Source organism: Carettochelys insculpta, chromosome 6 (genome assembly GCF_033958435.1).
Source record: "Carettochelys insculpta isolate YL-2023 chromosome 6, ASM3395843v1, whole genome shotgun sequence".
NCBI lineage: Eukaryota > Metazoa > Chordata > Testudines > Carettochelyidae > Carettochelys > Carettochelys insculpta.
In genome coordinates, this window is record NC_134142.1 from 122232835 (window position 1) to 122253760 (window position 20926).

General features: G+C 55.0%; 1 protein-coding gene across 1 annotated transcript; it reads right to left on the reverse strand.

The window, feature by feature from the left end:
- Positions 1 to 1260: 1260 nt before the first annotated feature.
- On the reverse strand, positions 1261 to 19928 carry LOC142015177 (uncharacterized). Its single transcript, XM_074998594.1, has 9 exons — positions 19898 to 19928; positions 19097 to 19223; positions 18004 to 18120; positions 16104 to 16920; positions 13689 to 13857; positions 12888 to 13014; positions 11831 to 11953; positions 10270 to 10987; positions 1261 to 2340 (listed from the first exon to the last, which is right to left on the reverse strand). Exons 1-9 carry the CDS (start codon positions 19919 to 19921, stop codon positions 1629 to 1631), a joined length of 2934 nt encoding a protein of 977 aa, XP_074854695.1. The 5' UTR covers positions 19922 to 19928; the 3' UTR covers positions 1261 to 1628.
- Between the last annotated feature and the right edge of the window lie 998 nt (positions 19929 to 20926).

The window sequence follows — 20926 nt, forward strand, 5'->3', positions numbered from 1 at the left end:
CTGGCAGTGCAGGTGATTCTCAGGATTCCAGCATGGGTGTGTCTCAGTGCTCTGGCAGCACGGGCTGCTTTCAGGGCTCCAGCAGCGCAGTGTGACTGCCCAGGACTCGGGTGGTATGGGTGTCTCTTGGGGTTCAGGTGGTGCAGGTCGAAATTCAGGCAGCACCAGTGGCTCTAGGGGCTTGGGTGGGACTCGGGTGGAGTGGGTCGGGCTCAAGGCTCAGGCAGCTCTCAGGGTGCAGATGGTGTGGCAGGGCTCGCTGGGGCTCGACATAGGGCTGGTTGGCTCCAGTGAGTCACCGGGGGTGGGGAGGTAGCATGCCTGCCTGGTGGGGAGGGGCATGTGGTGACTGGACCAACTGGTTTTGGCCAACACTGCTTTAAAGAGCATCATGGGCCCTGGGACCGTACATAGAGCTTGAGAAATCAAATTTCGGCATTCCCGCTCGGAAAGCTTCCTGGCCCATTATATCAGAGAGGGGGCCGTGTTAGTCTGTAGCTTCGAGAACAACAAGAAGTCTTGTGGCACCTTATAGATGAACAGATATTTTGGAGCATAAGCTTTGGCGGGCAAAGACCCGCTTCACTGGATGCATGTGGTCTTTGCCCAGACAAGCTCATGCTCCAAAATATCCGTTTGTCTATCAGGTGTCACAAGACTTCTTGCTGTTCCTGACCCATTGTAGACCTTTTTACTGGCAATTATTTTAAAATCAATTACCAAAATAATCGAAACAAAAAGCAGTCAAGTAGCACTTTAAAGACTAGCCAAATGGTTTATTAGGTGAGCTTTCGTGGGACAGATCCACTTCTTCAGACCATAGCCAGACCAGAACAGACTCAATATTTAAGGCACAGAGAACCAAAAACAGTAAGCAAGGAGGACAAATCAGAAAAAGATAATCAAGGTGAGCAAATCAGAGAGTGGAGGGGTGGGGGGGAAGGTCAAGAATTAGATTGAGCCAAGTATGCAGACAAGCCCCTATAGTGACTCAGAAAGTTCCCATCACGATTTAAACCATGTGTTAATGTGCCGAATTTGAACATAAAAGCCAGCTCAGATGTTTCTCTTTCCAAAACGGTGCGATAATTCCTTTTCAGTAACACACATACCTTTAGGTCCTAGGTCCCACGAAAGCTCACCTAATAAACCATTTGGCTAGTCTTTAAAGTGCTACTTGACTGCTTTTTGTTTTGATAGTGTATAGACTAGCACGGCTTCCTCTTTGTTACAAAATAATCGACAATATCGTGACTACGGTGTTCTTTATTCACACAATTTTTAAGAGTAGAATTCCTGCAGCAGTAAGGATGAAACTTTCTGATGGTCTGAAGCCATCAGCTTCTTGAAGAGCAGAGTTACACCCAGTAAGGCAGACCTGGGTTATACATGAGTTACATGGTCCCTCTTCAGACACCTCTGTTCCAAAGAGACAGCAGCAACAGTTCCTGAGTCTGTGACCGTCTACTCTACAAGTCCCCACACGCGATTTCTCCTCCACTGGAGGGCCACATCCTCTCCTGCTCCATAGTCATGGGGACAGATTCCCTCCCTCATCCACATCTGCTGATGCTGTGCCAGGCCTGTTGGCTGCCGGAAGTCCCTCAGGCGCTGGTGGCAGAGGCGCCCTAGTGTGAGTTAGCTGGTGCTGGGAGAGGCTGGCTAAAGATAAAAGCACTTTCCGCTGTCAGCACAAAAGTTTGGATGCTCCCTGGTGTGCAACACTGGTGCGTTCGCAGGTTTGACGTGCACATAAAGCCCTTTCCACAAGCAGTACAGCGATATGGCCGCTCTCCACTGTGAACACGCTGGTGTGTTTTCAGGTGCGAGCTCTGCGTAAACCCCTTGCCACAGTCAGCACAGCGGTGCGGCCGCTCCCCAGTGTGCACACACCGGTGTTTTCTCAGGTTAGAGCTCCGCGTAAAGCCCTTGCCGCAGTCAGCACAGAGATAGGGCTGCTCCCCGGTGTGCGTGCGCTGGTGTGTTCTCAGGGTTGACCTGTCTGTAAAGCCCTTGTCGCAGTAGGCACAGAGGTACGGCCGCTCCCCAGTGTGTGTGTGCTGGTGTGTTCTTAGGCTTGACCTGTGTGCAAAGCCCTTGCCACAGTCAGCACAGTGGTACGGCTGCTCCCCAGTGTGTGCCCGCTGATGTATTCTCAGGCTTGAGCTCTGTGAAAAGCCTTTGCCGCAGTCGGCGCAGCGGTACGGCCGCTCCCCGGTGTGCATGCGCTGGTGTATTCTCAGGTTTGATCTCTGTGCAAAGCCCTTGCCGCACTCAGCGCACTGGAAGGGCTGCTCCCTGATATGCACATGCAGGTGCTCGGTCAGTGCAGAGGCGTCGCTGAACGTCTTGCCGCAGTCGATGCAGTGGTGGGGAAGCCAGGCCATGGGGAGCCTCTTGAGTGTATCCACGTCTGGTGTCTGGCTGAGTGTATCCTGGGGAAGGGCTCTGCTCTGTGCCTGGCTCCCCCTGTGGGATGCGGGATCCTGCTTTCCTGCCGCGCTCTCACCACATGCAGACTGTGTCCTCGTTCCTCCTGGGACCCTGGGCCCTGCTGGAGAGAGCAGAGGCCACCACAGCGTTAGCTCATGGTTAGGGCTGCAGGTAGATCAAGGCTGGAAAAATGCCACAAATGGAGCAAGTTTCCCATTTCTCAATGACTGGTTTTGGTGTGCACCTCACCCTGCAATGGCAGCTCCTGTCCCTCAGGCCTGGACCCAAGGCCTCTCTCTGGCCCTCAGACACGGCCTGGGGGTTACAGAGAGACAACTTTTTCCCAGCCCTGGGTCATGGCGGTGGGGGAAGAAGGCCAAACTTCAGGGAGTGGCATCACCACCCAGATCTTCTCCAGCCTGCCCCGACTCCTACGCGCCAGGCTGGGATTAGGGTCGCAGGGCTGCAGGGAGCCCCTTTGGGCAGCAAGTGTGCAGGGCTGGGTGTATTTAGTGACCTGTGACTTTTACTAAACTGACTGGAACAGCTCTGACATTTTTGACACCGACCGACAGGCCTAATCCATGGCTGAACTCAGGGAGGTTCTACCCTTTGCTGTTTGTCTGGTTCTAGTGCCTGGTTCCAGCACATGCTGTACCTCTTGGGTCTTTTTATGATTAAATCGTACCCTGCCCTGGAAACACACAGCACCTGGCACAGCAGAGCCCTGCTTTGGTTTTCAAACCGATTTTCTTTTTATTTCGGTCAGAGGGGCTTACTACTATGGAGCTGGATCGGCACTTTCACTTGTTCTTAGCATAGGCCCAGCATTTCCCCAGTTTCAACTGTATCGGTTTCACAGCAGTTTAGCTGAGGGACTACAATTGCCACATGTGGGCGCGTACAGACCACTAGAAAGCAGCTGAGGACACATGTTGAAGTTACACAATGTGAATTACTACATTGTCATGTAACTCAGATCTACACAGCTTAAATCAAAAGTTACTTCCAGGGCTGTACCAGCCTTGGTTGACACAATGGTCATTCCCCTCCCCCGCAACACTGGCTCCTAATTCCTAACATAAATTGGTCTCCCGTCTGTTCCCAGCCAGCAGAGCTCACACTGCCTTTGCCTTCTACATTAGGAGCCCTCCACTAGCAGTTGTGTAAAGGAGAGGAGATTAGATTAGTATCACTCACCGGAGAAAGGGGTCGCAGGGCTGGAGCTTTCCCTAAAACTCTCAGCAACTTGGACCCACAGCTCTGCCTCCCGCAGCTCGATCCGGCAGATTAAGTCTGGTTTGGAACCCGAATAGCCTATTTGAGGGGACAGAATGAGTTTTAGAGATAAACTTTTGGAAGTAGCGACTCATTGATGCATTTGGCCTGCCCAGCACAACAGGGCCTTCGTTACGGTGTGTCACGCCAGGAGCTGCACAGACAAGGTCCCAATCTCACACGCGGCTTCAGAGGCCAGAGCAAATATCCCAAGCAGCAGCATAACGAGCTAAACCTGCTTTCGAGGATCCCTTTCAGTGTGTAAAGTGAGTGAAAGCGGGTGTCACCAGGTAGAACTCTTACACAAACTTATTGGTTCTTTTGCTTAGGGAGCAAGTACTGTTCGGGTGCAGCTACACTCGCATTCCTCTTTTGAAAGAGGTATGCAAATGAGGTGATCGAAAATGCAAATTACGTATAATTTTGCATATTTGGCACCTCATTTGCATATTCTACTTTCAAAAGAGCTTCTTTCGAAAGAAGAAAGCCAGTGTAGATGCTGCTCTTTCAAAAGTAAACCCCATCTTGGAAAGAATCCTTCTTCCCATTAAATAAAGGGAAGAAGGATTCTTTCTAAGACAGGTTTACTTTCGAAAGAGCAGCATCCACACCGGCTTTCTTCTTCCAAAAGAAGCTCTTTCAAAGTAACATGCAAATGAGGTGTTCAATATGCAAATGTATATCTCATTTGCATTTTATTTACCTAATTTGCATATCTCTTTCAAAAGAGGATTGCAAGTATAGACACACCCTTCCAGCATAGGGCCCTATAGCGCATGTGAAGAACTCTAACAGGAGAGTTTTTTCCCATTGCTTTATTTGCTCACGTGCCATTTGCTACCACCTCCATGCCAGGAGGTACACTATACAGGTTGAACCTCTCTAATCCAACACCCTGAGGCCCTGCCCAGTGCCAAACAAGAGAAACTGTCTAAACTCTCCAGGTCAACCTAGTCTAGCATATTACCAAGACTTCCACAGCTTACTAAGCTTTTGGGAGGCATTTAGGTGTAAACAACAGCTAAATAATGGTACAAAACACTGAGAGCCAGGACTGATGGCTGTAAATAAAGTTTACAGGACGGCGAGAAACTTAGCACCACCCATGACCTGTCATCCAGCTAAGTGATATCATGCTAGACCACGGATGTAAGTACAAGAAAGGACAAACCTGTACATGTGAAGTTGTTACACTAACATTAGCCTCAGGCTCTGAGGCCTCGATTTCTCCTCCAACAGGAAGCCGGCCTGAGAGGAGCTGAGATTTGCCACTGCTCAGAGGCTCGTGGCAACTGAGGCTGGAGAGAGCCGGGTTTCTCTGCAAGGGATGAAAAGGAAATGGGCCTTACCCAGGGACAGGAGGGCCCGGTAATTGCTCAGCATCTGGTCCCGGTACAGCTGCTGCTCCAGAGGGGACAGGAGCTCCCACTCCTCCCGGCTGAAATACAGAGCCACGGCCTCGAACGCCGCCTCCAGCTGCGGGCACAAGTCACACACTCAGCACCGCCCGCTACAGCCCCCAGCCGGGACAGAGGTTATGTGGTGGTGACTTCCAGGGACCCCCTCAGCCAAGCAGCCTCTGCCCCGCCCCATCCCGCTCCCCCAGGGGTATTGGGGTCCCTGCTCCCCAGAAGACGAGGACTTGGGCGCTGCCCAGAAGACTCAGGTGCCGCAGAACGACACCCCGTTCCGAAGGGGGCGCCCCGCAGCCAGGGGAGACCCCAGCAGATTCAGGGGCCGCACAGTGTCCCCTGCCGCCAGCGTGTTTCTGTGGGTGCTGCACATCCGCACCCGCCGCGGGGCACAGGACAAACTTTATCCCACCCCCGGGGGAAAAACCGGAGCGAGCATCGCTCAGGGCCCCGCTGCTTAGGGGCAGGACTCGCCCGCGCTCCCCGCGGGGCTCCGGACCCGGCGCTGCGAGGGGTCCGGCGCCCCGGGGGAGGGACCAAGCTCCTGCCCGCCCCGCCCACTCCCAACCCCCGGCCTGGGCTCCCCCGGGGCCGCGCCCGGCTCCGCATGGCCGCACGGCCGGGCCCCCCGTACGCTCCCCAGCCCCGGGGACGCGCCCGCCTCTCAGAGCGGCTCCCGGGGCCCCACCGCTCCGGCTGCTGCCCCCGGCCCGGCTCTGCTCCGCCACCGGCTCCTACCCGCGCCGGCCCCGCTGCAGCCATCGCCGGGCAGCGCCTCCCGCCCCGCGCCTGCGCCTGCGCCGCCAGCTCCGGCCGCGGGGGCGGCCCCAGCGCGGGGACCTTCCAGCCCCGCCCCCGCCCGGACGCCTGGGTCCCGCTGCCCGCCGCGGCTGCTCGCTGGGGACCGGGACTGGCCGGAGGCTACTCGAGACAAGCCGCTGCCCTTGTCCGTGGCTGGCTCAGCCCCAGCCACCGCTGTCCCTGGCCCGGCCGCGGCTCTGTGCGGGGGGGTGGGGCACAGCCCCAGCGGGTGTTGGGAGAGTGGTGGGGGAACGTGGGGGATGGAAAATTAATGTCATAGGGGGAAGTCTTGGACCCAGGGACTGAACACTGGGGCCAGAACGTGGCTGCAGCCATGGGGGGAAGGTGGCTGGGAGGGGGCGTCTGCCCCTGCACCCATGAGCTGCTGTACATAACTTCTTTCAGACAGTTCCATCAGAGACAAACATCTGCAAGACCTGTATCAAACTCTCCTCAAACTGCCATACCCACGTAAGGGAGTGAGGAACCAGATTGACAGAGCCAGATGAGTACCCAGAAGCCACCTGCTGCAAGACAGGCCTCACAGGGAAAACAAGAGAACACCACTGGCCATCACATACAGCCCCCAGCTAAGACCTCTCCAACACATCATCAGTGATCTGCAAACCATCCTGGACAATGATCCTTCACTCTCACAGACTTTGGGAGGCAGGTCTGTCCTTGCCTACAGACAGCCTGCCAACCTTAAACGAATTCTCACCAGCAACCAGCAAGTACACTTATTAAGTTTGCAGATGATACCAAGGTGGGAGGGGTTGCAACTGCTTTGGAGGTTAGGGTCAGAATTCAGAATGATCTGGACACATTGGAGAAATGGTCTGAGGTAAACAGGATGAAATTTAATAAGGACAAATGCAAAGTGCTCCACTGGAGAAGGAACAATCACTTTCACACATACAGAATGGGAAGCGACTGTCTAGGAAGGGGTATGGCAGAAAGGGATCTAGAGGTTATCGTGGACCACAAGCTACATATGAGTCAACAGTGTGATGCTGTTGCAAAAAAAGCGAACATGATTCTGGGATGCATTAACAGGTGTGTTGTGAACAAGACAGGAGAAATCGTTCTTCCACTCCACTCTGCACTGATTATGCCTCAATTGGAGTATTGTGTCAAGTTCTGGGCACCGCATTTCAAGAAAGATGTGGAGAAATTGGAGAGGGTCCAGAAAAGAGCAACAAGAATGATCAGACGTCTAGAGAACATGACCTATGAAGAAAGGCTGAAAGAATTGGACTTGTTTATTTTTATTTATTTATTTATGCTTATTGTTTGTTATTGAAGGGGGACATGATAGCTGTTTTCAGGTATTTAAAAGGGTGTCATAAGGAGGAGAGATAAAACTTGTTCTTCTTGGCCTCTGAGGGTAGAACAAGAAGCAACGGGCTTAAACTGCAGCAAGGGAGGTTTAGGTTGGACATTAGGAAAAAGTTCCTAACTGTCAGGGTGGTCAAACACTGGAATAAATTGCCTGGGGAGGTTGTGGAATCTCCATCTCTGGAGATACTTGAGAACAGGTTAGATAAATGTCTGTCAAGGATGGTTTAGACAGTACTTGGTCCTGCCATGAGGGCAGGGGGCTGGACTCCATGACCTCTCAAGGTCCCTTCGAGTCCTAGTAGTCTATGAACTTTCGATAACAACACAGTAACTCTAAACCTGGAACCAATCCCTGCAACAAACCTTGCTGCCAAATCTGCTCACATATCTACACCAGTGATATCATCACAGGACCTCACATCAACCGTACCATCAGGGGCTCCTTTACCGGCACATCTGCTAATATAATATATGCCGTCATGTGCCAGCAATGCCCTGCTGTAATTTACATTGGCCAAACTGGGCAGTCTCTACATAAAAGAATAAATGGACATAAATCAGACATCAGGAACAGGATGTACAAAAACCTGTAGGAGAACCCTTCAGTCCCCCTGGACACTCAGTCACAGATTTAAAAGTAGCCATCCTGAAACAAAAAAATTTCAAAAATCAAATGGCGAGAGAAATCTCTGAGCTGCAATTCATTTGCAAATTTGACTCCATCAAACAAGAATCAAACAGAGACTGGGAGTGGCTGGCCCCCTTACAAAAGCAGCTTCTCTGTGCTGGATGTTTACACCCCCACATTAGAATCTGACAATGGGCCACATCCCCCGACTGATCTGACTTGTTTTCTCCTCTCGATGTACACTACTGATAATTGGCCATTTCCACCCTGACTGTATAGACCTTGTCAGCTCTGGTCCTCTGTTTTAGTGGGACACCCCCATCTTTAAAAATCCCTGTGAAACCAACCCCCCACTCATGTATCTGATGAAGCAGGTCTTTGCCCACAAACGCTTATGCTCCAAAATATCTGTTTGTCTCCAAGTTGCCACAGGACTTGTTGTTCTGGAAAACACAGATGAACACGGTTACCTCTCTGATGTTTCTTTCAAACAGGAGCCCCGTTCCAAAGGGGACATCCCCTGCAGCCAGGGGAGACCCCAGCAGCTTCCTGCCATAACAGGCCTCTCTGGAAGGACCTCGCTGGGCCCCTCACTGAAAGGAGCCGGCAGCCCTGCCCAGCCATGAAGTGGGAATCTGTCCCCAAGAGCTGCATGTGGTGGACCTCAGTGCCTGGGACACCATCTGCCCCTCCCCCCAAACTGAGGAAACCCCTCTGGGTTTCAAGCAGAAGCCACCCTAGGGTGTTGATGGAGCTGCATCAAGCCAGAGAGGGGAGGCTGGGAGAAGGGGTACGAAACCCATGAGGGACTGTAATGCAGTGGGATTGTAATCTGGGCACCAGGTGGGGATGGAGGTCAGGACATGGTGGGAGAGTGGGCTTAGGTCAAATAGTATGGGGAGAGAGATGGGATGTGGGGGATGACGACATGAAAATAGTGGGTAAGGAGCAGGTATGTGCGGGGATAGGACATAGGGGTAGATGGTGCAGGATGCCAAAAAAGTGGGTCCCTGACATGCGGGGTCAGGATCTTGGGGTGGGGAGAAGGTTCAGGAGACGGGCTAATGAAGTAAGATGTTGGGGGGGGAGCAGTGGCAGATGAAGACGAGGGCAGCCGTGGTAGGATGTAGGGAGCAGGAACAGGTGAGGTGGGGTTAGTACACAGGAGGCAGAGAGGGCAGGAGCTCTGTATTATACAGTTCAATGGCTCCTGCTAGATATGCCAGGTTATCCAGGGCAAGGTTACGATTACCAGGTCTGATCATCCACGTTTGTATAATTGTTGCAAATTGCACCAAAGGTCCATCTAGTGGTGAATCTTTTGCTGTCATCTCTTTTGTTATAGACCAAGAGTCGGAGCCGTACCCAGCCGGAGCTCAGCCTCACCCCTTTCACTGGATTCAGCTCCCACCAGCGACTCCCTGCCCAGGGCCAGCAGCACCTCTGCTCCCTGTCACTGGGGCTCCCTGCCAAACCAGAGGAGTCCACCAACCCTAGTACCCTCTACGGCTGGGGCTCCCTGGTGCAGCAACATCTGTCATCTCACCCGACCACGGATAATGCCGGAGCAGGGAATCTGGGATGAGACATTCAACCAGTATGAAAATTCCAGACGTTTTTAGATATTTAAAGAACACGGTCAGACAGAGATTTAAAGACAGATGGTAAAACTCTGCCTCTTTATTTATTGATGATCCTGTTGTAAGTACGACTATTAGTGATTTCAAAGAGTAGCACCAGCACTCTCAACGTTACAGACAAGTCATGAGGTCAGATTTCGGCACTCCCCCTCAGAAAGGTTGCTGACCCCAGATAGACATATTTGCTGACAATTATTTTCAATTAAATTACCAAAATAATTGACGCTATGGTGATTACAGTGTTATTTATTTACACAGTTTTTAAGCATGGAATTAGCAGGAGCTAAGGGTGAAATGATCTGATGCTCTGAAGCCGTCAGCTTCTTGAGGAGTACAGTAACTCCCAGTGAGACAGACCTGGGTTATACATGAGTGACACGGTCCTTCTTCAGACACCTCTGTTCAGAAGAGACAGTACAAGTAATTCCTGAGTCTGTCACCGTCTGCTCTAAAAGTCCCCTCACCCCATTGCTCTTCCTCCCATTGCTGCACCAACTCTTCTCCCTGCCCCAAAGTTATGGGGACAGGATCCCTCCCTCATCCGCATCTGCTGGTGCTGTGTCAGATCCCTGGTCTGCTAGAAGTCCCTCGGGTGCTGGTGGCAGAGGTGCCTTTGTATGAGTGACCTGGTGCCAGGTGTTGATGGATAAAGGGAAGAGCATTTGCTGCTGTCTGCACAATAGTTTGGATACTTCCCTATGTTTAACACTGGTGTAGTCGCAGGTTCGAGATGCACATAAAGCCCTTCCCACACTCGGTACAGCGATACGGCTGCTTTCTGCTGTGAACATGCTGGTGTTTTTTCAGGTGCGAGCTCTGTGTAAAGTCCTTGCCGCAGTCGGCACAGCGGTACGGCTGTTCCCCAGTGTGCGTACGCTGGTGTATTCTCAGGGCTGACCTGTGTCTAAAGTCCTTGCCACAGTCGACACAGTGGTACGGCTGCTCCCCAGTGTGCAGGCACTGGTGCACTCTCAGGCTCGAGCTCTGTGCAAAGCCCTTGCCGCAGTCAGCGCAGCGGTACGGCCGCTCCCCGGTGTGCCTGCGCTCGTGTATTCTTAGGGTTGACCTGTCTCTAAAGCCCTTGCCGCAGTCATTACAGCGGTACGGCCGCTCCCCGGTGTGCAAGTACTGGTGTATTCTCAGGTTTGATCTCTGTGCAAAGCCCTTGCCGCACTCAACACAATGGAAGAGCTGCTCCCTGATATGCACGTGCAGGTGCTCGGTCAGTGCGGAGGCGTTGCTGAACGTCTTGCCGCAGTCGATGCAGTGGTGGGGAAGCCAGGCCATGGGGAGTCTCTGGTGTGCGGCCAGGCCTGGTGTCTGGCTGAGTGTATCCTGGGGAAGGGCTCTGTCCTTTGCCTGGCTCCCCCTGTGGGACGTGGCATCCTGCTTTCCTGACATGCTCTGTGTACATGCTGACTGTGCCTTCGTTTCTCCTGGGATCTTGGCCCCTGCTGAAGAGATTAGAGGCCACCACAGCATTAGCTCACAGTTACGGCTGCAGGTGCATCAAGGCTGGAAAAATGTCACAAACAGAGCGATTTCCCCATTTCTCAATGACTGGCTTGGGTGTGAGCTTCACCCTGCAATGGCAGCTCCTGTCCCACACATCTGAACCCAAGGCCTCCCTCTGCCCTGAGACCTGGCCTGGGAGTTACAGGGACAGTCAGGTTTGTCCCAGCCCTGGGTCATGGGGGTGGGGGAAAAAGACCAAACTTCAGGGAATGGTGCACCCTGTACCTCTTGGTTCTTTTTATGCTTAAATCATGACCTAGCCAGGAAACACACAGTCCCTGGCACAGCGGGGCCCTGGTTTTGTTTTCAAACAGATTTTATTTTCATTTTGGTCAGAGGGGCTTACGACTATGGTGCTGGATTGGCACTTTTACCTCTTTTTACCGTCAGGTCCGTTCCCCAGCATTTGCCCAGTTTTCATGGGCTTCAAACCAGCTTAGCTGAGGGACTACAGTCCCCTCATGTGGGCGCAGACTCATCAGCAGAAAACAGCTGAGGACAGGCCCACATCACAGGTTGAAGCTACGCAATGTGAATTACACTGGTTGTGTAACTCAAATATACAAAGCTTAGATCAACTTATTGCCAGGGCTGTACCATCCTTGGTCGACAAAATGGCTCATTCCCCTCCCACCTCAAACGCTGGCCCCCTAATTCCCAATGTAAATTGGCCTCCCGTCTGTTCCCAGCCAGTGAATCTCACACTGCCTTTGCCTGCTATGTTAAGGAGCCCTCCGCTAGCAGCTGTATACAGCAAAAGAAATTGGATCAGTAGCACTCACCGGAGGAGGAGGAGGAGGTGACAAGGCCGGAGCTTTCCCCATAACTCTCAGCTTCACAGACCCAGAGCTCCGCCTCCCCCAGCTCAATCCGACAGATTAAGTCTGGTATGGAACCCGAATAGCCTGTTTGAGGGGTCAAAATGAGTTTTATCACTATAGCTTTGGCAGCAACTCATTGATGAGTTTGGGCCGTCCAGCACAACAGGGCCTCGGTCACAGTGTACCACGCCCGGAGCTGCGCTGACAAGGTCCCAATCTCGGACACTGCTTCAGAGGCCACGGCAAAGATCCCAAGCGGGAGCATAAGGAAGTAAGTCTCCATTAGCGGAGATTTATTCCCATCTCTCACCCAGGACGTTCACTTCCTGCTGGGGAGCAGTCTACGATCTCTCTGAGTGCACACACCTACCACTGGTTTTGCTCAGGATGCAAGCCCTAGACTGGAACAGTGCTGTGTATATGAAGTTCCTTCTTTCTAGGATGTGAGAAGCTCTCACAGGAGAGTTTTTCCCCATTGCCTTATTTGCTCCTGTGCTGTCTGCAACCACCTCTGTGCCAGACGGTACATAACACACGTTGAACCTCTCTAGTCCAGCACCCCCAGGTCTGACCAGTGATGAACAAGAGAATCTGCCCAACCACAGGAGGTCCATACGGTCTACACAATACCAGCACTGCTTCTGCTTACTGTGCTCTTAGAAGAAATTGAGAGGTAAATTACCGCTAAATAACAGCGGACAACACTGAGAGCTGGGACTCTATGGCTATAAATAAACCTTTTGGGACCACAGAAAACTTAGCCAGAGCCATAAAAGAGGTGTCCAGCTAACTAAATCATGCCAGACTATGGATGTAGCCGGACTGGAGAGAATGAACCTGTACATGTAAAGTCGTTATACTAACATCAGTCTCTGGCTCCAAGGCCCCGATTTCTCCTTCAATGGCAAGCCAGCCTGAGAGGGGTTGAGATTTGCCACCACTCAGTGGCACACGGCAGCTGAGGCTGGAGGGAGCCCGGATGTTTTTCTGCAGACAATACAGGGGGAATGGGCCTTACCCAGGGACAAGAGGGCCCGGAAATTGCTCAGCATCTGGTCCCGGTACAGCTGCTGCTCCAGAGGGGACAGGAGCTCCCACTCTTCCCGGCTGAAATATAGAGCCACGGCCTCGAACGCCGCCTCCAGCTGCGGGCACAAGTCACACACTCAGCACCGCCCGCTACAGCCCCCAGCCGGGACAGAGGTTATGTGGTGGTGACTTCCAGGGACCCCCTCAGCCAAGCAGCCTCTGCCCCGCCCCATCCCGCTCCCCCAGGGGTCTTGGGGTCCCTGCTCCCCAGAAGACGAGGACTTGGGCGCTGCCCAGGAGACTCAGGTGCCGCAGAACGACACCCCGTTCCGAAGGGGGCGCCCCGCAGCCAGGGGAGACCCCAGCAGATTCAGGGGCCGCACAGTGTCCCCTGCCGCCAGCGTGTTTCTGTGGGTGCTGCACATCCGCACCCGCCGCGGGGCACAGGACAAACTTTATCCCACCCCCGGGGGAAAAACCGGAGCGAGCATCGCTCAGGGCCCCGCTGCTTAGGGGCAGGACTCGCCCGCGCTCCCCGCGGGGCTCCGGACCCGGCGCTGCGAGGGGTCCGGCGCCCCGGGGGAGGGACCAAGCTCCTGCCCGCCCCGCCCACTCCCAACCCCCGGCCTGGGCTCCCCCGGGGCCGCGCCCGGCTCCGCATGGCCGCACGGCCGGGCCCCCCGTACGCTCCCCAGCCCCGGGGACGCGCCCGCCTCTCAGAGCGGCTCCCGGGGCCCCACCGCTCCGGCTGCTGCCCCCGGCCCCGCTCTGCTCCGCCACCGGCTCCTACCCGCGCCGGCCCCGCTGCAGCCATCGCCGGGCAGCGCCTCCCGCCCCGCGCCTGCGCCTGCACCGCCAGCTCCAGCCGCGGGGGCGGCCCCAGCGCGGGGACCTTCCAGCCCCGCCCCGCCCCGCCCGCGCCCGGACGCCTGGGTCCCGCTGCCCGGCGCGGCTGCTCGCTGGGGACCGGGACTGGCCGGAGGCTACTCGAGACAAGCCGCTGCCCTTGTCCATGGCTGGCTCAGCCCCAGCCACCGCTGTCCCTGGCCCGGCCCCGGCTCTGTGCGGGGGGGGGGGGGGGGGGGGGCACAGCTCCAGCGGGTGTCAGGCAGAGACCCCGGGCCTGGGAGTGCCTGTGGGGTGGGACGGGAGGCGCCAAGTGGAGGGCATGAAAACTGATGTCACAGAGGGAAGTGTGGGGTCCAGGGACTGAGCTCTGGGGCTAGAACGTGTCGGCAGCCCCATGTGAGAAGGGTTGGGAAGGGGCAGCCGCCCCCCACCTGTGATCTGCTATAAATAACTTATTTCATACAAGAGCCCCGTTCTAAAGGGGACACCCCCTGCAGCCAGGGGAGACCCTGACAGCTTCCTGCCCTGCCCAGGGCCGATCCCCTTGTGGGGTGTCAATAGCACAGAGCTGCTCGATCCCCTGTGACAGGCTTCCCTAGGACCTTAGTGTGCCCCTCATCTGGGGAGCCAGCAGCCCTGCCCAGCCTTGCAGTGGGGATCTGTCCCCAAGAGCATCAGGTGCTGCGACTCATTGCCTGGGACACCAGCTGCCCCTCCCCCCATCCTGGGTAAACTCCTCTGCATTCCAGGCAGAAGAGGCCACCCTAGGGTGCTGATGGAGCTGCATCAAGCCAGAGAGGGGAGGCTGGGAGAAGGGGCACGAAACCCATGAGGGACTGTAATGCAGTGGGATTGTAATCTGGGCACCAGGTGGGGATGGAGGTCAGGACATGGTGGGAGAGTGGGCTCAGGTCAAATAGTATGGGGAGAGAGATGGGATGGGTGGGCAAAGGGGAGACTCTAAGAAAACAGTGAGTAAGGAGCAGGTATGTGGGAGGATAGGACATGGGGTAGCTGGTGCTGGATGCTGAAAAAAGGGGGCCCGTGGTATGGGGGTCAGGACCTAGGCGTGGGGAGAAGGGTCAGGAGATTAGTGAAATAAGACATCAGGGGAGCCGTGGTAGGATGTAGGGAGCAGGATCAGTTGAGGCGGGGGTAGGACACAGGAAGCAGAGAGGGGCAGATCAGTATTTTACAGTTCAATGGCTCTTGCTAGATACACCAGGTTTATCAGGGCAAGGTTATGATTACCAGATCTGATCATCCACGTTTGTATAATCGTTGCAAATTGCACCAAAGGTCCATCCAGTGGTGAATCTTTTGCTGTCATCTCTCTTGTTATAGACCAAGAGTCGGAGCCGTACCCAGCCGGAGCTCAGCCTCACCCCTTTCACTGGATTCAATTCCCACCAGTGACTCCCTGCTCAGGGCCAGCAGCACCTCTGCTCCCTGTCACTGGGGCTCCCTGCCAAACCAGAGGAGTCCACCAACCCTAGTACCCTCTATGGCTGGGGCTCCCTGGTGCAGCAACTTCTGTCACCTTACCCGACCACGCATAATGCCGGAGCAGGGAATCTGGGATGAGACATTCAACCGGTATGAAAATTCCAGACGTTTTTAGATATTTAAAGAACACGGCCAGACAGAGATTTAAAGACAGATGGTAAAGCTCTGCCTCTTTATTTATTGATGATCCTGTTGTAAGTACGACTATTAGTGATTTCAAAGAGTGGCACCGGCGCTCTCAACGTTACAGACAAGTCATGAGGTCAGATTTCGGCACTCCCCCTCAGAAAGGTTGCTGACTCCTGTTATGGACATTTACTGGGAATTATTTTCATCTAAATTACCAAAATAATTGACACTATGGTGATTACAATGTTATTTATTTACACAATTTTTAAGCATGGAATTAGCAGGAGCTAAGGGTGAAACGACCTGATGCTCTGAAGCCGTCAGCTTCTTGAAGAGCAGAGTAACACCCAGTGAGACAGACCTGGGTTATACATGAGTTACATGGTCCTTCTTCAGACACCTCTGCTCAGAAGAGACAGCAGGAGCAACTCCTGAGTCTGTGACCATCTGCTCTAGAAGTCCCCCCACCCGACTCCTCCTCCACTGTTGGGCCAACTCTTCTCCCTGCCCCACAGTCTTGTGGACAGGATCCTTCCCTGATCTGCCTCTGCTGGTGCTGTGTCAGGTCCCTGGGCTACCAGAAGCCCCGCAGGTTCTGGTGGCAGAGGCGCCTTCATATGAGTGACCTGGTGCCAGGTGTTGATGGATAAAGGGAAGAGCATTTGCCGCTGTCTGCACAATAGTTTGGATACTCCCCAGAGTTCAACACTGGTGTCTTCACAGGTGTGAGATGCGCATAAATCCCTTCGAGGACTCAGTACACCGATACGGCTGCCCTCTGCTGTGAACACGCTGGTGTGTCTTCAGGTTTGAGCTCTGTGTAAACCCCTTGCCGCAGTCGGCACAGCGGTACGGCTGCTCCCCGGTGTGCATGCGCTGGTGTATTCTCAGGGCTGACCTGTGTCGAAAGCCCTTGCCACAGTCAGCACAGCAGTACGGCTGCTCCCCGGTGTGCAGGCACGCATGTGCTCTCAGGCTTGAGCTCTGTGCAAAGCCCTTGCCACAGTCAGCACAGCAGTACGGCCGCTCCCCGGTGTGCCTGCGCTGGTGTATTCTCAGAGTTGACCTGTCTCTAAAGCCCTTGCCACAGTCATTACAGCAGTACGGCCGCTCTCCAGTGTGCAGATACTGGTGTATTCTCAGGTTTGAGCTCCGTAAAAATCCCTTGCCGCAGTCGGCGCAGCGGTACGGCCACTCCCCAGTGTGCGTGCGCTGGTGTATTCTCAGGTTTGATCTCTGTGCAAAGCCCTTGCCACACTCTGCACACTGGAAGGGCTGATCTCCGATATGCACGTGCAGGTGCTCTGTCAGTGCGGAGGCGTTGCTGAACGTCTTGCCGCAGTCGATGCAGTGGTGGGGAAGCCAGGCCATGGGGAGTCTCTGGTGTGTGGCCAGGCCTGGTGTCTGGCTGAGTCTATCCTGAGGAAGGGCTCTGTCCTGTGCCTGGCTCCCCCTGTGGGATGCGGGATCCTGCTTTCCTGCCGCGCTCTCCCCACATGCAGACTGTGTCCTCGTTCCTCCCGGGATGCTGTGCACTGCTGGAGAGAGCAGAGGCCACCAGAGGGTAAACTCACACTTAGGGCTGCAGGTGCGTCAACCACAGAAAAATGTCACAAATGGAGCAATTTCCCCATTTTTCGAATGACTGGTTTTGGGTGTGCACCTCGCCCTACAATAGCAGCTCCTGTCCCTCACATCTGCACCCAAGGCCTCCCTCTGGCCCGGAGGCCTGGCCTGGGGGTTACAGAGACTCTCAGCTTTGTCCCAGTCCCTGGTCATGGCGGTGGGGGAAGAAGGCCAAACTTCAAGGAGTGGCATCACCACCCAAATCTTCTCCAGCCTGCCCTGACTTCTCTGCGTCAGGCTGGGATTAGGGTCGCAGGGAGCCTCTTTGGGTAGCAAGTGAGCAGGGCTGGTTTAATTAAAGCTACAGAGCCGCATCAGTACATTTAGTGTCCTGTGACTATTACTAAATGTACTGGACCAGCTCTGTCATTTTTGATACCACAGGCTGTGACTAATCTGCGGCCAGACTCAGGGAGGGTCTACCCTACGGTATTCATGCAGTGGTAGCACCTGCTCCTTTGTGGGCCTTATTTTATGCTTAAATTGTAGCCTGCCCAGGAATCGCACAGTACCTGGTACAGCAGGGCCCTGGTATTGTTTTCAAACCAATGGTTTTTAATGAGAGGTTTATTTCTGTGGTGCTGGATTGTCACTTTTACCTGTTTTTTTACTCTAGAGCCCGTTGCCCAGCATTTGGCTAATTTTAACTATATCAGTTTCACACCAGCTTAGCTGAGGGACTACAGTCCCCTCATGGGTGTTTATAGACCATTATAAAGCAGCTGAGGACAGGTCCACGCTACAGCTTGAAGCTACGCAATGTGAATTACACTGCTTGTGCAACTCAAATTTACATGGCTTAGATCAGCTTACTGCTAGGGTTGACACAATGGTTCATTCCCTTCCCGGCCCAACACTCGCCCCTAATTCCCAACATCAGTTGGTCTCTTGTCTCTTTCCAGCCAGCAAATCTCATGCTGCCTTTGCCTGCTACGTTAAGGAGCCCTCTGCCAGCAGCTGTATACAACAGAAGAGACCAGGTTAACATCACTCACCAGAGAAGCGGGTCGCAGGGCCGGAGCTTTCCCTACAACTCTCACCATCAAGGACCCAGAGCTCTGCCTCCCCCACCTCGATCCGGCAGATTAAGTCTGGGGTGGAACCCGAATAGCCTGTTTGAGGGGACAGAATGAGTTTTATCACTATAGTTTTGGGAGCAATGACTCATTAAGGTGTTTGGGCCGCCCAGCACAACAGGGCATCGGACATGGTGTGTCTTCACAGCATCTGGTACGACAAGGCCCCATCTTGGGCTCTACTTCCAAAGCAACAGCAAAGATCCCAAGTAGGAGCATAACAAAATAAACCTGCCTTAGAGGAGATTTCTTCCCACCTGCCACCTGGCAACTTCACTTGCTGCTTGGAAGTAGTCTATTATCTCTCTTGGTGTGTAATGGAAGTGATTGAAAGCAGGTGTTACCAGGTGTCACACTTACATAACCTATTGGTTCTTTTGGTTAGGGTGCAAGCACTGTTCCCTAGGGCTGATAAATATATGAAGTTCCTTCTTTCTTGCATATGAGAAGCTCTTACAGGAGACTTTTTCCCCATTGCCTTATTTGCTGTTTGCAATCACCTCTTTGCCAGGAGGTACATAATTTACCTTGAACATCGCTAGTCCAGCAGCTCCAGGACCCTGACCACTGTGGAACAAGAGAATCTGCCTGACCACAGCAAGTTGATATTACCTACCGACATTCCCAATGCTGCCTCTGCTTACTAAGATCTTGGAACACACTTAGGGGTAAACTACAGCTAAACAACAACACAGAATACTGAGAGCCAGGACTGGTGACTGGAAACAAACCTTATAGGAATGCACAATACTGAGGCAAAGCCATAAGCTGTGGTCTAGCTAACTAAAATCATGCCTGACCTTCAATGTAGCTGGGCCAGAGTGGATGAACCTGTACATGTAAAGTTGTTACATTAACATCAGTCTCTGGCTCCAAGGCCCCGATTTCTCCTTCAATGGCAAGCCAGCCTGAGAGGGGTTGAGATTTGCCACCACTCAGTGGCACATGGCAGCTGAGGCTGGAGGGAACCTGGATGTTTTTCTGCAGACAATACAGGGGGAATGGGTCTTACCCAGGGACAAGAGGGCCCGGAAATTGCTCAGCATCTGGTCCCGGTACAGCTGCTGCTCCAGAGGGGACAGGAGCTCCCACTCTTCCCGGCTGAAATATAGAGCCACGGCCTCGAACGCCACCTCCAGCTGCAGGCACAAGTCACACACTCAGCACTGGATGCTCCAGCCCCCAGCCAGGACAGAGATTATGTGGTGGTGACTTCCAGGGACCCCCTCAGCCAAGCAGCCTCTGCCCCGCCCCATCCCGCTCCCCCAGGGGTCTTGGGGTCCCTGCTCCCCAGAAGACGAGGACTTGGGCGCTGCCCAGAAGACTCAGGTGCCGCAGAACGACACCCCGTTCCGAAGGGGGCGCCCCGCAGCCAGGGGAGACCCCAGCAGATTCAGGGGCCGCACAGTGTCCCCTGCCGCCAGCGTGTTTCTGTGGCTGCTGCACATCCGCACCCGCCCCGGGGCACAGGACAAACTTTATCCCACCCCCGGGGGAAAAACCGGAGCGAGCATCGCTCAGGGCCCCGCTGCTTAGGGGCAGGACTCGCCCGCGCTCCCCGCGGGGCTCCGGACCCGGCGCTAGGAGGGATCCGGCGCCCCGGGGGAGGGACCAAGCTCCTGCCCGCCCCGCCCACTCCCAACCCCCGGCCTGGGCTCCCCCGGGGCCGCGCCCGGCTCCGCATGGCCGCACGGCCGGGCCCCCCGTACGCTCCCCAGCCCCGGGGACGCGCCCGCCTCTCAGAGCGGCTCCCGGGGCCCCACCGCTCCGGCTGCTGCCCCCGGCCCCGCTCTGCTCCGCCACCGGCTCCTACCCGCGCCGGCCCCGCTGCAGCCATCGCCGGGCAGCGCCTCCCGCCCCGCGCCTGCGCCTGCACCGCCAGCTCCAGCCGCGGGGACCTTCCAGCCCCGCCCCCGCCCGGACGCCTGGGTCCCGCTGCCCGCCGCGGCTGCTCGCTGGGGGCCGGGACTGGCCGGAGGCTGCTCGAGACAAGCCGCTGCCCTTGTCCGTGGCTGGCTCAGCCACCGCTGTCCCTGGCCCGGCCCCGGCTCTGTGCCGTGGGGGCAGGGGGGCACAGCCCCAGCGGGTGTCGGGCGGAGACCCCGGGCCTGGCAGAGCTGGGGAGGGGGCGGCACTGGTGGGGGGATGGAAAGTAAGTTCAGGAATGAAAATCTGAGGCCCAGGGCTAAACGTGTCTGCAGCCATGGGGAGAGGGGGGACTGACCGCATCCCTTGTTATCTGAGATAAATGACTTAAAGACAAGAGCCGTTCCCAAGGGGACCCCCCCTGCAGCCAGGGGACACTCCAGCACCATCCTGCCCTGCCCAGGGCAGATCCCCTTGTCCTGAGCAAACCCCTCTGGTGTCAGTCTGAAGAGGTCACCCAAGGGTACTGGTGGAGGTGCATTAACCCACCCAGGGAAGGCCCCAGACATGTACTTGAGCAAACAGGGGCATGAAATCTATGGGCAACATAACAGGGGGCTGGATTCTGGGCACAGGGTGTAGATGGGGCAGGGGCAGGACTCAAAGGCCTGGGAGTGTTCAGGTACGGGACACAGTTGGGGACTAATGGGTTGGAGGGACTAAAACAAGGGGAGTGGATAGGAGGGGGCTATGAAAACAGCAGGTGAGAAGCTGATTATGGTGCAGGGGGTATAGGCCATGGGATCAGATAGGACAGGATGCCCCCAAAAGAAAGCCCACAGTATGGGCATCAGGCGAGGGGCAGACTGACCGGGCAGGAGAGAGGGAGGCAGATGAGACAGGGAGATAGCTGCAGATAGGAAGTCTAGGGCAGTGGGTTTAAGGTCTGAGGGATGGAGGTATTAGACAGAGGCAG

What these genes read in the sequence shown, in the direction of transcription:
- LOC142015177 (XM_074998594.1), bottom strand. Translation starts at nt 19,921, where the DNA reads ATGGCTGCAGCGGGGCCGGCGCGG. An exon ending in CCCTGCGACCCGCTTCTCTG is followed by an intron (nt 16,921 to 18,003) that starts GTGAGTGATGTT and finishes TGCTCTCTCCAG; the next exon opens with CAGTGCACAGCATCCCGGGA. An exon ending in TTTATGCGCATCTCACACCT is followed by an intron (nt 13,858 to 16,103) that starts GTGAAGACACCA and finishes CCCGGTCCCCAG; the next exon opens with CGAGCAGCCGCGCCGGGCAG.